Here is a 14,176-nt window from a genome sequence, read left to right on the forward strand (position 1 = left end):
ACACTTAGTGGCCAGTTAGAAGAGGATGAGTCTGTGAAGGACAAAGAAAAGGAGTAACCAGAGAAGTAGGAAAGCAAATTAGGAGTGTAGGGAGAAGGCCTTACACAGAACCAGCCAGGTTGGTAAGGACAGACCAAGGGTAAGAGACAGAAACCTGTTCTTTTCATTCACAAATGTCTGAGTGCTTGCTGTGTGCTGGTACAGATAAGACTTTCTGGAAGGGAAACCGAGACAGGAGTCAAGGTCTAGCATGAGAGACTTGGAAAAGTCCTAGCAGTAGAAGTGGGGTCAAAGAAGTCCTTGGTTAGTAAGCCTTAGCAATTCAGCCTTCCACCGGGTTCCTCTGCTGCCTCCTTCCCATCATCATTTACATACATGTGAATATTTAGTGATTGTGCAGCAAGCGGGCTACTCAGTTCACACTGCAGCATTTGCATTGATGGGGAAGCACAGGGTAGCCCAATCAAATTCCAGACTTGTTTATTTATTTGAAATTCTTCCTTATTTTGGATTGAAAATCAGCTTTCTCTCACTTTACCTACTGATTCTAGTACTGCTCTCTTGAGCAGCAAATAAACACAGATAAAATCTTTCATATGACAGTTTTTCAAATATGTGAAGCCAGGTATCATGTTTACCATTTGTTTTTTCCATCATAATATGCACACCTTGAATTCCAGGTTTTTTTCAGGCCATTTAGTCTGTTAAACTAGTTCATGCTAAACAAACAAAACAGAAACAAACAAAAAAACCCCCTACTAAGTAATGAGTTAATCCAAAAGAGTTAATCTCCCTGTGGGGAGATCACCAGGCAGGCAGGTGGAATTTCCCTACCTGAAGATATCCTCTCTCATACCTTGGCCTATGGAAATTCTACCTACCTTTGAAGCTCAAGCAATATTTTTCCTTGATACATTGGGTAGTGCCCTTAAGCCATGTAACCAAGCCTCAACCATGTAAAGGACTTGTCGGCGGGGTGCAGTGGCTCATGTCTATAATCCCAACACTTTGGGAGGCCAAGGCGGGCAAATCACCTGAGAACGGGAGTTCGAGACCAGCCTATGCAACATGGTGAAACCCTGTCTTTACTAAAAGTACAAAAATTAGCCAGGTATGATGGCAGGCGCCTGTAATTCCAGCTACTTGGGCCACTGAGGCAGGAGAATTGCTTGAACCTAGGAGGCAGAGGTTGCAGTGAGCCAAGATCGTGCCACTGCACTCTAGCCTGGATAGACTCTTGCTCTGTCTCAAAAAAAATAAATAAATAAAAATTATCCAGGTGTGGTTGTGCGCATCTGTAATCCCAGCTACTTGGGAGGCTGAGGTGGGACAATCACTTGAACCTGGGAGGTGGAAGTTCCAGTGAGCTGAGATTGTGCCACTGCGCTACAGCTTGGGCAACAGAGTGAGACTCCGTCTCAAAAAAAAAAAAAAAAAAGGACTTGTTCCTGCTGCATTCTGACTCCTGTATGGTCTAAGTTCATCTTGTTAAGTGCCTTTGCCTCAGTTCTCACTCTGTCTTTGTCCTTATCTTGCCACTTGGTCCCATAGTGAGGCAAGCCATACTCCAACCCCTGAGTGGAGGCAATCAGGTTTTTTAGGAGTTTGGTAGTGAAATGGTGGGCCTGCCAGTTGCGGTGGTGCATGCCTGTAATCCCAGCACTTTGGGAGGCCAAGGTGGGTGGACTGCTTGAGCCCAGGGGTTCGAAACCAGCCTAGGCAACATGGCAGAACCCCATCTCTCTGTCACCCAGGCTGGAGTGCAGTGGTGCCATCATGGCTCACTGCAGCCTCAACCTCCAGTCCTCTTGCCTCAGCCTCTCAAATAGCTGGGACCACAGGCGCTTGCCACCACACCTGGCTAATTTTTTTGTAGAGATGAGTTCTCATTATGTTGCCCAGCCTGGTCTCGAATTCCTGGTCTCAAGCGATCCTCCTACCTCAGCCTCCCAAAGTGCCGAGATTATAGGTATGAGCCATCATGCCCAGCCCAGGATGTTTTTAGGCTAGAGATATGAGGAAGTGTATGAAGGGAGGGATAAAGACAGCTGAAAAGAAGGGGTTAAAGGTGATGAAGAGGAGACCCTGGGGGAGCTGACTCCTGCTCAAGGAGATGAATCAAGGAGATGAATCAAGTCCAGGTAGACGGTTTATAATGCTTTCGCAAGGAAGAGAGGAGCCCTCTGCCTCTGAGAGACGAGGAGGGAAAATTCAGGCAGAGGACAAGAAAGAATGTTGAAAGGATGAGGGTGGCTTATAGCGACAACTGGGCAGTAAAAAGAGAGCAGTGCGCAGGACCAGCTTCCAGTCCTAGTACAGATTTGAAAGGGTAGAAACCAGGACTGCAGAGGTAGTGACCATACACTTGAAAACAAAATGGTTAGCTTCTTTCATCTCCAAAGGTTTTTTTCCCTCCTTGCTATAAGTTCTATGATGCTAGATGAGATCAGAAACTTTGATGGTGGTAGCGGCTCCAAAATAAAATGGGCATTTTGAAAGTTGAAACAGAAGATGTTCTTAGGGTCTTATGGAAATTCTACCCACTACTGTGTTCTACAGAGTGTGGTCCACTGTGAGCATATGGGTGAATATTAGTTAAGATTTTCTATTGAGAAAGAAAAAAAGATTTGATTACTCTCCCCATCTCATCTGTCCCTGAAGAGAGAGGAGTTTACAAAATAGTTGGTGGCCAAAAAAGCTATCTCTTTATACTTGCAATGACCTGCACATTAACATTGACCCAAAGCCCGAGAACTCCCTGCAGAGACAACTTCCTGACTGCATCAGCTTCCTGATTAGGGTTCTTCTGTGAGAAGGGCTAGAATCTGAAAGCCTGTCATTCAGCTTTAAGTCAGAGTACAAAGCAAAAGAACCTACCATATCCTAGAGTGAGAGTTTATCTTTGACTCTGCTTCTTTGGGTTAAGGAGGCTGGTAGAGAGCTAGCGTGCACTGGGAGGAATGAGGATAGCTGGCAGCTTAAACCCGGCTCTTCTCCTTCTGTGTAAAATGCCTTCATGGGAAGCTGTGGGCCTCTCAACAGTGGAACTGCTACTGTGCTCCTTTGCTTCAGTTGGTGCTGAGATGGGCCTGTTGGCATAGATGGCCCAGTGAGGCTAGAGCAAGTTCAGGCTGGAATACCAGGGAAGGGTGTTCCAAGAAAGCCTGTGACCCCTGCCTAGGCAGCCTTCTGAGACCTACAGAATGAGCTGTTTTGCATAGCACTGTGCTTTTTGCTGTCTGGCTCATTGCTATCACTGCTGGTAAGTATGTAACCTTTAGTGAGTTTATGGTCCAGTATCCTATCCTGTTCAGCTCCCTGTCTCAGTTGCTCTCAACTGCTGTTGTGTATCTCATTGGCTCCCAGTTTCTGGAATGAAGATTAAAAACAAAACTGAAAATGCCCTGGAGCAGTTCTGCCAACTCCTGGTTTTTCCATTTGGTTCCTCTGATAGCCATTGGTTTGGGGAGACTTCCCTTTCCTGCTCCAGCCTGTGGGCCTGTGCACAATAGCCCCTGGCACATAGCCCATCAGATAATAAGACTGGCTCTCTGCAGGCGCAGTGTGGATTGGAAAAAGTGAAAGTCTCTGGCTGGAAATAAAAGCTCAGAAAACCTTTGCTATTTTTCCCCCCAGGCCCTCCTGGGTCTGTAGTGCTGGCCTCATGTGAGCTAGTCCCATTCCACCTCATAAAACCAGGGGAGAGTTCAGTGCAACTGATGAAGGAGGGTGCAGGTGTCAGGGAGACCATGGATATTTTATCCCAGGGAAGTCTCACCCCAGACACTCCATGTAACAGATTCAGGGCATTTCATCCTGTCTGGGCATAGTTTGGACCAGTATCTGAGGTTTCATAAATAAGAAGTTTTTCTCTCCAATCAATCCCTTACAAGAGACATTTTTATTTGTTCTAGTTAAAATGTATAATACAGCTCCAGAGTGTATTGGTCAGAGTTCAGTTGCGCAGAGGAGAACCCACTGTAGCTAGTTTCAGGAAGAAGAGATTCCATAAGCCAGAGGTGCACATTGTGGATTATGGAATCAATGAGGGAAGAAAGAGAAGCAGGCTCTAGGTTAAGACACACCACAGAGCATCCTCCCTCTTCTGTAATCAGGAAGCCACCGGTCCAGAAGTCCAGTGCCCCTCAGCTCTGGTCCATACCTGTCTGTCAGCATCAGCAAAGCTGGAAACCAGGTGTGGGGCCTCTGCTAACACTGTGGCAGAAAAACCAAAGACTTCTGTGACTGTGCTCAGGAATAGCAGGAAGCTTGTTAATCTCACAAAAGTGCATGTGATTGGCTGAACCTAAAGAAAGTCTTAGAAATACAGCTTTTAGCCAATTAGCTTCTGAATTACAGGAAGGCACACTAGAAGGGTGGAATCCATCTTGCACCTACCCCATATATCTGCCACATAGAGTGAAGGGTACAAATGGGGTTCTGCAGAGTTCCTGCCGTGAGATAGGGTTATGTAGATATATACCTGTGCCAGCACATTTATAACTTCCAAAAGAAATTATGAGGTAGATAGTTCTCCCTGTTTTTGCAGTTGAGAAAATTGAGGTGAGAGCTTAGATCATTAGCTAATGAGTGGCAAAGCCTGATCTGAACCCACGTATATCTAATTTCAAAGCTTAGTCTCTTCTCCATGTGCCTTGCTTACCTCCTTAGAGTTGCTTCTGCTGCTGACAAATGTTGCTGACATGTGGACTGAATTGCCACGGAACTTGTGGACTACCAAGATGTCATCCAAAGCTAAAAGTAGGAAGCAGGCAGTAGGCTAATTTTTATAAGCAAAGGGTTAAATAGTGCTCTCTCTGTGTTTTGTGGCATGATAGGGCTTAGGAAAACCATCCTTTTTTCATAGTTGTGCTGGAATTTTGTGTTACAGTAGCAAGGGAAGCAGCCAGGTACATGGGTGTGTGAGGTCTGGGTCACTGGAAAGTGGAGTAGTTTCCTTGGTCCAGAGTTCCCCTAAACCTCCATCTTGTCTTTGCCTCCAAGCCCTCTGTTGGCTAAGCGGCATTTTATATCCCTGGCCTCTGACTCCCAAATGATCATGGAGAAAACAACCCTGAATTTGAGCTACATGAAACATGGCACTGTGGAGGTGGCTCACACCTGTAATCCTAGCACTTTGGGAGGCTGAGGCAGGAGGATCCCTTGAGCCCAGGAGTTTGGGGCTACAGTGAGCTATGAACATGCCACTGCACTCCAAAGAAAGAAAGAAACATGGCACTGTGCTTTCCCTGTGCTGTCCCCACGTTAGCCTCCCTCCCATGCCTGGCAGTCTGTCATATTTCCTTGTGAATGGGATCTCCATCCTCCATAGGGATTACTCATGGGGAACAGATAGCCTGGCCAGGTCAAGGAGAAGTTTTGTCTTGTGCCACTATGTTGAGCAGCATACCTACCCTTTTTGGAAATAAATTATGGTCCCCAAATTGCCTTCACTGAGCTGTGTGAGAGTCACAAAGCCTGTTTTCTCTCTTCAGCCCCACCATTAAGTCACTTTATGGCTTTGGGGCTTGGGTTTCCCTCTGCACAATGTGGATGATGATAATGCACCACCACTGCAGGGTTAGTAGTAAGGGTTAAATGAGAGGTGACAACATTTTTTAAGAAAAAAAATATTGCCTTGGCTGATTTTATTGCTCTGTTAATTCATGGTACAATATCCCTAAATTTACACTCAGAGTAACTTTAGTTTCTGTTAGGGCTTAGAAAATAGGACAAATTATCTTCCATGGGCTGTTTGAGACCATTTCAAAGGCATGGCTCAGATACCACTTTATCTCAGAATTGGTGGCCTCTACCCTGTGAGTGAGATGTTGAGACAGGAAATCCAGCAAAATTCTATGCCTGTTTTCAGAGCAATTTTGTTTCTGGCCTCTGCTCTGGAGTCAGGTGGGGAAACCAGATTACTGAGGACTCCATGTTAGCTTTCCTGCCAGAGAGACATCCTTGGAGGGAGGCTGGGGTGATGTGTCCAAGAGGAGATTGGAAGTATTCTCCAATACCAATTCAGTAGCGAATTCATCAAAAGGTATTCAGCACAACCACATGAACCATATGTTCTGAACAACTGACTTAATGTAGAAGAATTAGAGTCAGTAGCTCATGCCTGTAATTTTAGAACTTTGGGAGGCTGAGGCAGGCAGATACCTGAGGACAGGAGTTCGAGACCAGCCTGGCCAACATGGTGAAACCCTGTCTGTACTAAAAATACAAAAATTAGCTGGGTATGGTGACGGCCGCCTGTAATCCCAGCTACCTGGGAGGCTGAGGCAGGAGAATTGCTTGAACCCAGGAGGTGGAAGTTGCCTTGAGCCAACATTGTACTACTGCACTCCAGCCTGGGCAACACAGCAAGACTCCATCTCAAAAAAAAGAGTCAGTGTCAGTTTCTTGAAGGTCATTGAAAAACAATAGTTCAAGCTTCTTAGAAAATATATTTCAAAGAGCAACCCTCTGGCCAGGTATGGGAGCTCATGCCTTTAATCCCAGCACTTTGGGAGGCCAAGGCTTGAGACCAGCCTAGGCAGCATAGCAAGACCCCATCCCTAAAAGGGCGTGCACACACACACACACAGAGCAAGACTCCCCGCCATTCTTTTTTTCCCCATTAAGTATTTTTCTTCCTTCTGAGGGTCTTTGAAATAGTGGTAGTCTCTCTGGTTCAGGGAGTTTGTTGAACTCCTGTCTGTCAGGCCCACCCTCTTTTCCAGGATGTTGTAAGACCCTGGACTGGGCTCTTGAGCACCCTCTGCTGTAGATGCTTAGTCCCTGGTACGCTACCTCTACTTCCAGGCACAGGCTGAGTGCTTCTGGCTCCACATGAGCTTTTGTTTTGTTTTATCTTTGAGACAGGGTCTCGCTCCATCACCCATGCTGGAGTGCAGTGGTCCAAATACGGCTCACTGCAGCCTCAACCTCCCAGGCTCAAGCAGTCCTCCTGCCTCAGTCTTCCAAGTAGCTGGGTTCACAAGTGTGTGCTTGGCTAATTTTAAAAATATTTTTTGTAGAGATGGGGTCTCACCGTGTTGCCCAGGCTGGTCTCAAACTCCTGGCCTCAAGCATTTCTCCTGCTTCTCAAAGTGTCGGGATAATAGGTGTGAGCGCCTGCAGCTGGTCACACATGAGCTTTTGAGCGATAGGAAATATATATATATATACATAAATGTATAAACATGTATACACACACACACGTAAAACTAAAACTGAGTATCTCAGATTTTCCATCTAAAATTGTCTGGACTAGGGATCTATCATCAAGAAAGGAGGGAAGCCAGGCATGGTGGCACCTGCCTGTAGCTGAACGGGGAGAATTGCCTGAGCCCAGGAGCTCAAGACTAGCCCAGGCAACATAGTGAGACCCTGTCTCTGAAAACAAAGCAAAACAAAACAATAAAACAGAATAGAATGAGTCAGGTACTTCCCAAGGTCTCCAACTACCAAACTTGGTCTCTCTTGCTTCCTTAGCCATTTCCACAGAGCATCTTGCCTGCAGTTCCATTTCAGAAAACCTAGTGCTATATAGCCCCTGAACTAGACTGGAGAAACTGGCCAGCAAGGAAGGTAGCCTGCATTGTTGAGGGATGGTACTTCTGCTTTTCCTGGTGTCTGGGAATTGCTGGGTCGTGGGAGAGAGGTAAGGGGTGGTAGATAAGGGAGTGGAGGGCTCTTGTGTCTCTGGTTTTCTAAACAACAGGATAAATTTGTTCCCTTCAGAACAGGAAAAGGGTTCAGGATAAGAGTCCTATGTTTAAGTTTTGAAGCTACGAGAAATATTTGTGTGGGTATTGGTAAAGCTTTTTAAAAATCTTCTGAAAATGGACTCTTCTGGTTTGTCTGGTGAGCTTAGGAAGGAAAAAAGATGCTTCATTTTTGTCTCCTCTGATCATGGAAAGCAACACAGCCAGTCAGAAAAAGCTCTTGGGCTAGGAGGAGGGAGGACCTGATTTCTTGGACTCAAACTCCCTTATGGCAGAAAAGCATTGCTCAATGACTTACATAGTATGTCTCTGCACACCTCTGTCATTCACTAACATTAGGATGATAAACCATTTCATCTAACAAGCTGATGTGGTGAAAATACCTGTAAATTGGTTTTATAGTCTCTTACCTGTAAAACATAAATAATTGTTTTTGGGTGTTCTGGGTTTTTTTTTTTTTTTGAAGATTTAAGTTCCTTGAGTCTCCATTTCCTGCGCTGTTAAGTAAAGCAAATGCTTAGCTTTCAGGATTGTTGAAAGGATTAAGTGAAGTAACAAATGTTATAAAAATACCTTGTGGAATGCTTGCCACTTAACAGGCACTCAAAAAATATTTGCCAAACCTCTGTTGTAGGGATGTTGAAAATCAAATGAGGTTAATTACTGTGAATGTGTAACAAAAAGTAAAGCACCACATAAATGCAAGATAATATCATTACTCAGACCAGCCTGAGCAACATAGCGAGACCCTGTCTCAGTTAAAAAAAAAAAAAAAAAAAAAGGTGATATCATTACTCATAAACAGGAAGTGTGGGAGTGGGTAGGAATGGAGAAGGCTGCCTTTTGATCCTGGCCAGACCATAAGGAGGGTCTTTTTACCTGATACAGGTAGAGAACAAATAAGGGGAGACACTGGCTGGGGGAACAGGGCAGCAGAGAGAAATGCACAGGTATATTCAGTTACCTTTCCCTGGTCCCCACTCTCAAAATATTGCTGGGACCCAAAACTAAAGAGGACTAAGCTGATGCATTGAGTGGATGGGAGGAAATGATGTTAGTGCTCTAGAGGAAGAGAGATGGTGACATTATGAAGGAGTAATTATATATAAGAATTTTTTAAAAAGCTAGTCTGATTGCCAGCTAAAATTGGTCTCATAGGGGTTATTCTGGTTTCTGTTTTGTGCCAAGGTTTTTTTGGTCGGATATGCCGTAGTGCCTGCTCCATCTCTGGAGTTTGTTTCCTATTAGGAAGGGACTTTGTTTGCCTGAGGGAGCTGGCACATGCTGGATGTTGGTGCCATAACCCATCGGAGTCACATTCCTGACCTCTAGGGCCTAGTGTCTCTGAGTTGGCCCCATGCCTGCTCCTCTTGGGCCACACGCCCTGGGCTCTATTGTTGAAAGCCTCCTTTATGTGCTCTAGGCTCCCAGAACCCTGGCCGAAGCTCACCTCCCCCTGGCTATGTTCCTGAGCGGCAGCAGCACATTGCCCGGCAGGGGTCCTACACCAGCATCAACAGTGAGGGGGAGTTCATCCCAGAGACCAGCGAGCAGTGCGTGAGTATAGGGGGGCTGGGATATGCCCATGGCCTGTATCAGCAGACCAGGGTCATAACAAGGGGCTCTCAGTAGTCACAGTGCAGAACTGAGGGACATGAACCACATTTGAAAGCTCTTTTATAAACTAGGCCTGCCCAAATATGGATTGTCCCTTTTTAAGGGCCAAATAACAATTTCTGCCAAAGATGGGATCTAAAGGATCTAAACTACGTAGTCTGTTTGCTGTTGGGTGAGCATTTAACAGATTTTCCTTCATCGTGGTCCTCTCATTGTTCCTACAGGCAGGCACCACCATGCCCAGCTCATTTCAGTAGTGTTTTAACATATGACTGGTTCTAAAGTGACAGGTTATTGTTTTTCATTGGATATATTTTAGTTTTACTGTTACTTGATGAAAGATAGGGAGTAAACCATATCAAAATTACACTGTAGGATTGGTTAGTCTGACCATTTATGATGGTAGACAGTTGTATTAGTTATCTATTGCTCCATAACAAATTACCACAAACCTAGAGGCTTTAAACAATATACATTTATCATTTTCCAGGTTCCCTGGGTCAGGAGTCCAGGCATGACTCAAGTGAGTCCTCTGCTGAGGGTCACACAAAACTGCAATCAAGGTGTCAGCCAGGCTGCCTGCCTTTCTTGAGTTTGAGGCTCTCTTCTAAGCTTAGATGGTTATTAACAGAATTCAGTTTCTGTGGCTGTAGGACTGTGGTTCCTCTCTTCTTCTGAATGTCACCTAAGGGCTTCTCTGAGTTCCCTTCCTAGAGGCCACCTGGAGTTCCTTGCCATGGGGCCCTCTGACAACATGGCAGCTTCTTCAGGGCCAGCAGGAGAATCTCTTACTCCAGTCTGCAAAGATGGAGTCATAAAAATCACATAATCATAGGAATGAATGTTCTGTCTTCTTTGCCATAGTCTGTTGGCAAGAAGCACGTCACAGGTTCTACTTGCACTAAAGGGAAAGGCAGTTCATTGGAACTAATTGATAGAGGGAGCGATCACCTTAGGGTGTGTACCACAGTGGCTCAGCCATTTTAGTGGCTAACTTTTAAACTGGTGGCTTACTTGATGCAAATGGCAATTTGGCTTAGTGAACTCAGCAAGGGTGAGATCTTCTGGTCTTTTCAATAAACTTGCTTTGATTGTAAAAGAAAAGGCTGCTCTTATACTTTCTGGGATTTGGCCTGAGAAGGGGAAATTTCTTAAGGGGAAAATATCCAACAGAAGGCCTGTGCTGTCACATGGGAGATTTTACAAAAAACTGATTCTCGTTAACTTTTCTTTCATTATTCAAACTATATAGGCTATGAGAAGCCCTTTGTATTCTTCTTCCTTCTATACTCCTGCCTTCCAGATAAATTCATGTTTGGAATAGTGACCTGGAGTGCCTCTAGCTGCAGATTTCCTTTTTGGGCGTTTTACTGACCACCCTTTCTGGTTTCTCTAACCAGGGCACTTCTGGATATCAGCTGTTTTAGGGGTGACTTGGGTGTAAAATCCCAAAGATTGCAGATGAGCTTGATTGCCCTCAGTCTGTGTCCCTTCCATGGTCCTATAATCTGCCCACTTCACTTTTTCACTTTACCTGCATGGCCCTGGAAGGCATGGGAGGATTTGACTCCTAGTGAGGACAGACTTTTAGAAAGAGGCCAAGGAAGGCAGTGGCTGGGGATTACCAAGGTCCTCCCCCAGCGCCTGCCTCTTTAGCTGAAGAGAATTGCTCCTGGTAACGGGCTATTTGAGATCAATCTACTTAGCAGGAACAGACGTTGCATCGTATGTAATGAAAGAATATTCCAGTGTGACTTTACTGAAAAGTGAAAGTATGATAAGTTTATTTTGTTTTTTCTTTAATCAGGTTTAAGTAATTGCATCTATTTACTGATTTTTAGAATGAACAAAGCATGATTCATGTTAATTTTTTGGCCTAATTTTTCCAACAAAAATTATGCCAGTCCAGGCGCAGTGGCTCATACCTGTAATCCCAGCACTTTGGGAGGCCAAGGCAGGAGGATTGCTTGAGGTCAAGAGTTCAAGACCAGCCTGGGCAACATAGCAAGACCCTGACTCTACAAAAAAAAAAAAAATTTAATTAGCTGGGCATAGTTGGCACACCTGCCTGTAGTCCCAGCTACTCAGGAGGCTGAGGTGGGAGGATCACTCGAGCCCAGGCTGCAGTGAACTGCACTCCAGCTTAGGTGACAGAATGAGATCCTGTCTCGAACAACAGCAGCAACAACAAAATGCTAGCACAGTGTAACATCCTTGACTCCCTGCTTGACTTCTGACCATAAAGAACGTCATTTTTTACAAGAGCGTTCACAGGACTCAGCAGTTTTCCCCAAGGCGTCTCGTGAATCTTTGGTATTCTTCCTCCACCACACCTGCCCTGTTATTTATTTGTCCATTTTTGTCTTTTTCTGTTAACTGGTCTAAATTTGCCAAATACGCATCCGATGGATTGAAAGCAGTTCTTTCCCATGTTGGTTTCATCCACTTTGGCTATGCTATATCCTTAGCAACATTTGCAGTTTTACTTTGCAATGAATTTGCCTTGATTGGCAGATTTTTAAAAATCATATATGACAGCATGACCTAAAGCATTTGAAATTATGGGTGGGGATGGACCCTAGTATTAAATGGGAAAAAATGTTTGAGTTGGAAACTAATTTTATGGAGATTGTTAGTGAGTTTTCATAATTCTGATACTTTGTTTCCCTATGTAATTTTTTTTTTTTAGTTAATTAAAAAATTTAAACAGAAACAAGGTCTCACTATGTTGCCCAGGCTGGTCTTGAACTCCTGAGTGCAAGTGATCCTTCCCTCTCGGCCTCCCAAAGTGCTAGGATTGCAGGCATGAGCCACCAAGCCCGGCCCCTATGTAATGTTTAACGTTGGAGCTCGGATAATCAATATTCTGAAATTGAAGACCACTCCCCCACCCCCACCCCCACCCCCACTTTTGTGCAGAGAAAATGAAAGGGAGGACCTTCAGGACATTGATTGGAGCAAAAGTGATTCCAAAGGCCTTTTGTTGCTGCATTTGACCAGGGGCCAGAGAAATATTTTAATATATTTAGTTATCTATTACCTCTGCATTGGACCAGGAACTGGGACATTTTTGTTCCGGTATCAGCTGTGCACTAACTAGTTTTATGACTTTAGACAAGTCTTCTAACCTTTCTAGGCCTGTAGTGCTCATCTGTGAAATGAGGCAATACTTGTCTTTGTAAATTATAAATTACAGAGTGTAAACAGAAGCATTAGGGTCCCACCCAAACTCACTGGAAGGCTCAGCAGGGTAGTACCATCTCCAGTACCAGGCTCCAGTGTTAATAAGCCAAGAACATGCCAACAAGAAAAGCAGAGCCTCTGCTTTGCTGTCGTGCTAGAGCTCCTTGGGATGCCAGCCAAGCATTTTTCTCCCTCCTGGAAACTTGCCTTTTAAACTAAGGGGGAGGATGGTACCTTTCTAACCATTCTTCCCACTGCATGGGGAGAAAAAGGACACTTTCATATTTTGACAAAAAGCCCATTTGCTGGCCCTTGCCATAAAAACTGGGTCATTGGGGGGAATTGGGGCTGGGGGGTGTGGCTTCATTGTTTGACTTGCCTTACAGATGCTGGATCCCCTGAGCAGTGCAGAAAATTCCTTGTCTGGAAGCTGCCAATCCTTGGACAGGTCAGCAGACAGGTATGGGACTGTGGGTGGCTTGGAGGGTAATGCATAGGCATTTTTGGAACTGATGGGTTGAGGAAGAAGAGTTAGCTCTGCAGACCCAGGGTTAAAGCATCATGCTTCTAGGAAAGCCTTCTCCTTAATTTCCCAAACACCACCAGAATGTTATGATTGCATAATTAAATGAATGTAATAATAGCTCATAAAATAGCAGCTCATTTATTAAGTACTTGCTTTGTTCTAAGTGCTTTACATGTTTTGACTTTCCACATAATATATGCCTTTCTCATTCTTTTGGCCTCACTGCTGTAATCTGAACTGAGAAGGAGTGGACTGTCAGTGTTTTAGGGGAAAAACTAAATTCTCATCCATTGTTTTACCACCATTTTTTATTCCAAGTGTTTTTGGTGGAGTAAGAAACTGAAACCCAAAAACAGAATATCCAGAATGCCTAGCGTACCGCGCCACCTGCTTGGTGTATATCTCCTTCTTAAACTTTGGGAGGAAACAAGTGATGTCCTTTACATACCAAATAGAAAGGGTATGTTTGGAGAGGCCTTGATATTGATCTGGCCACTCCCTTGCCTCTGCCTCATTATGCCCAAGAGCACTTTTGATCACCTCTGTCTGGGCTTAGGACTGTGTTCAGAGGCTATAGAGCAGGTTTGGGGATTTTTTACTTTGTGTAACTGAATAATTGTTCATTTGGGTAGTGATATTGTGACTGTGGCTAAATTTGTGCATTGTCTTGCCTAATAGACCTAAGCACTGATGAGCACTGTCTTCCCTTTAGATATCATAGAATACAGTTATGGTTACTTGCTTTCCGATGTGTTGCCTTGTTCGGGGCTTGCTTTCCAACCAGGGGAGTAAGAAGACACAGGCAGGAGTGCCAGGCCTTGCTGTCATAGACTGAGGGCTCTGCCAAGACAGGGATTGACTCTGGCTTTGGACTATCTCCTAAGCTTTGGAGGGGAAAGGGGAGAGAAGAGGACTACGGAAGGTCTAGTAGTTGGGAAACGAGGGGGCAGCCCCCCTGTGCCACTGCCTTGAGAGTTTCAAACCTGTGGCCGCCGCAAAAGGCCAGTAAGCACTCTTGTATAAGGGAAAGGGCCATTCAGGTGGATGCTGGGAAAGATAGCTACATTTATCTGCCTCTGTATTCTTGGGTTTTTTCCTCTGTCCCTACAGTACTTTCTTTTCTTCTCATTGTGAA

General features: G+C 44.8%; 1 protein-coding gene across 4 annotated transcripts in view; it reads left to right on the forward strand.

Annotated features, from left to right (window-relative positions):
- The window catches only part of LOC105483039 (mitogen-activated protein kinase kinase kinase 3), a 76,112-nt gene that overhangs the window by 52,476 nt on the left and 9,460 nt on the right, over positions 1 to 14,176 (forward strand). For 2 of the 4 annotated variants that reach the window (XM_024793188.2, XM_024793190.2), the window contains 2 exons: positions 9,139 to 9,272; positions 12,902 to 12,975. In XM_024793188.2, coding sequence (XP_024648956.1) covers positions 9,139 to 9,272; positions 12,902 to 12,975 — 208 coding nt within the window. The remainder of the gene's footprint in view (positions 1 to 9,138; positions 9,273 to 12,901; positions 12,976 to 14,176) is intronic. The other 2 variants (XM_024793189.2, XM_024793191.2) reach the window with 1 other exon arrangement.

This window comes from Macaca nemestrina, chromosome 17 (genome assembly GCF_043159975.1).
Source record: "Macaca nemestrina isolate mMacNem1 chromosome 17, mMacNem.hap1, whole genome shotgun sequence".
Taxonomy (NCBI): Eukaryota; Metazoa; Chordata; class Mammalia; order Primates; family Cercopithecidae; genus Macaca; species Macaca nemestrina.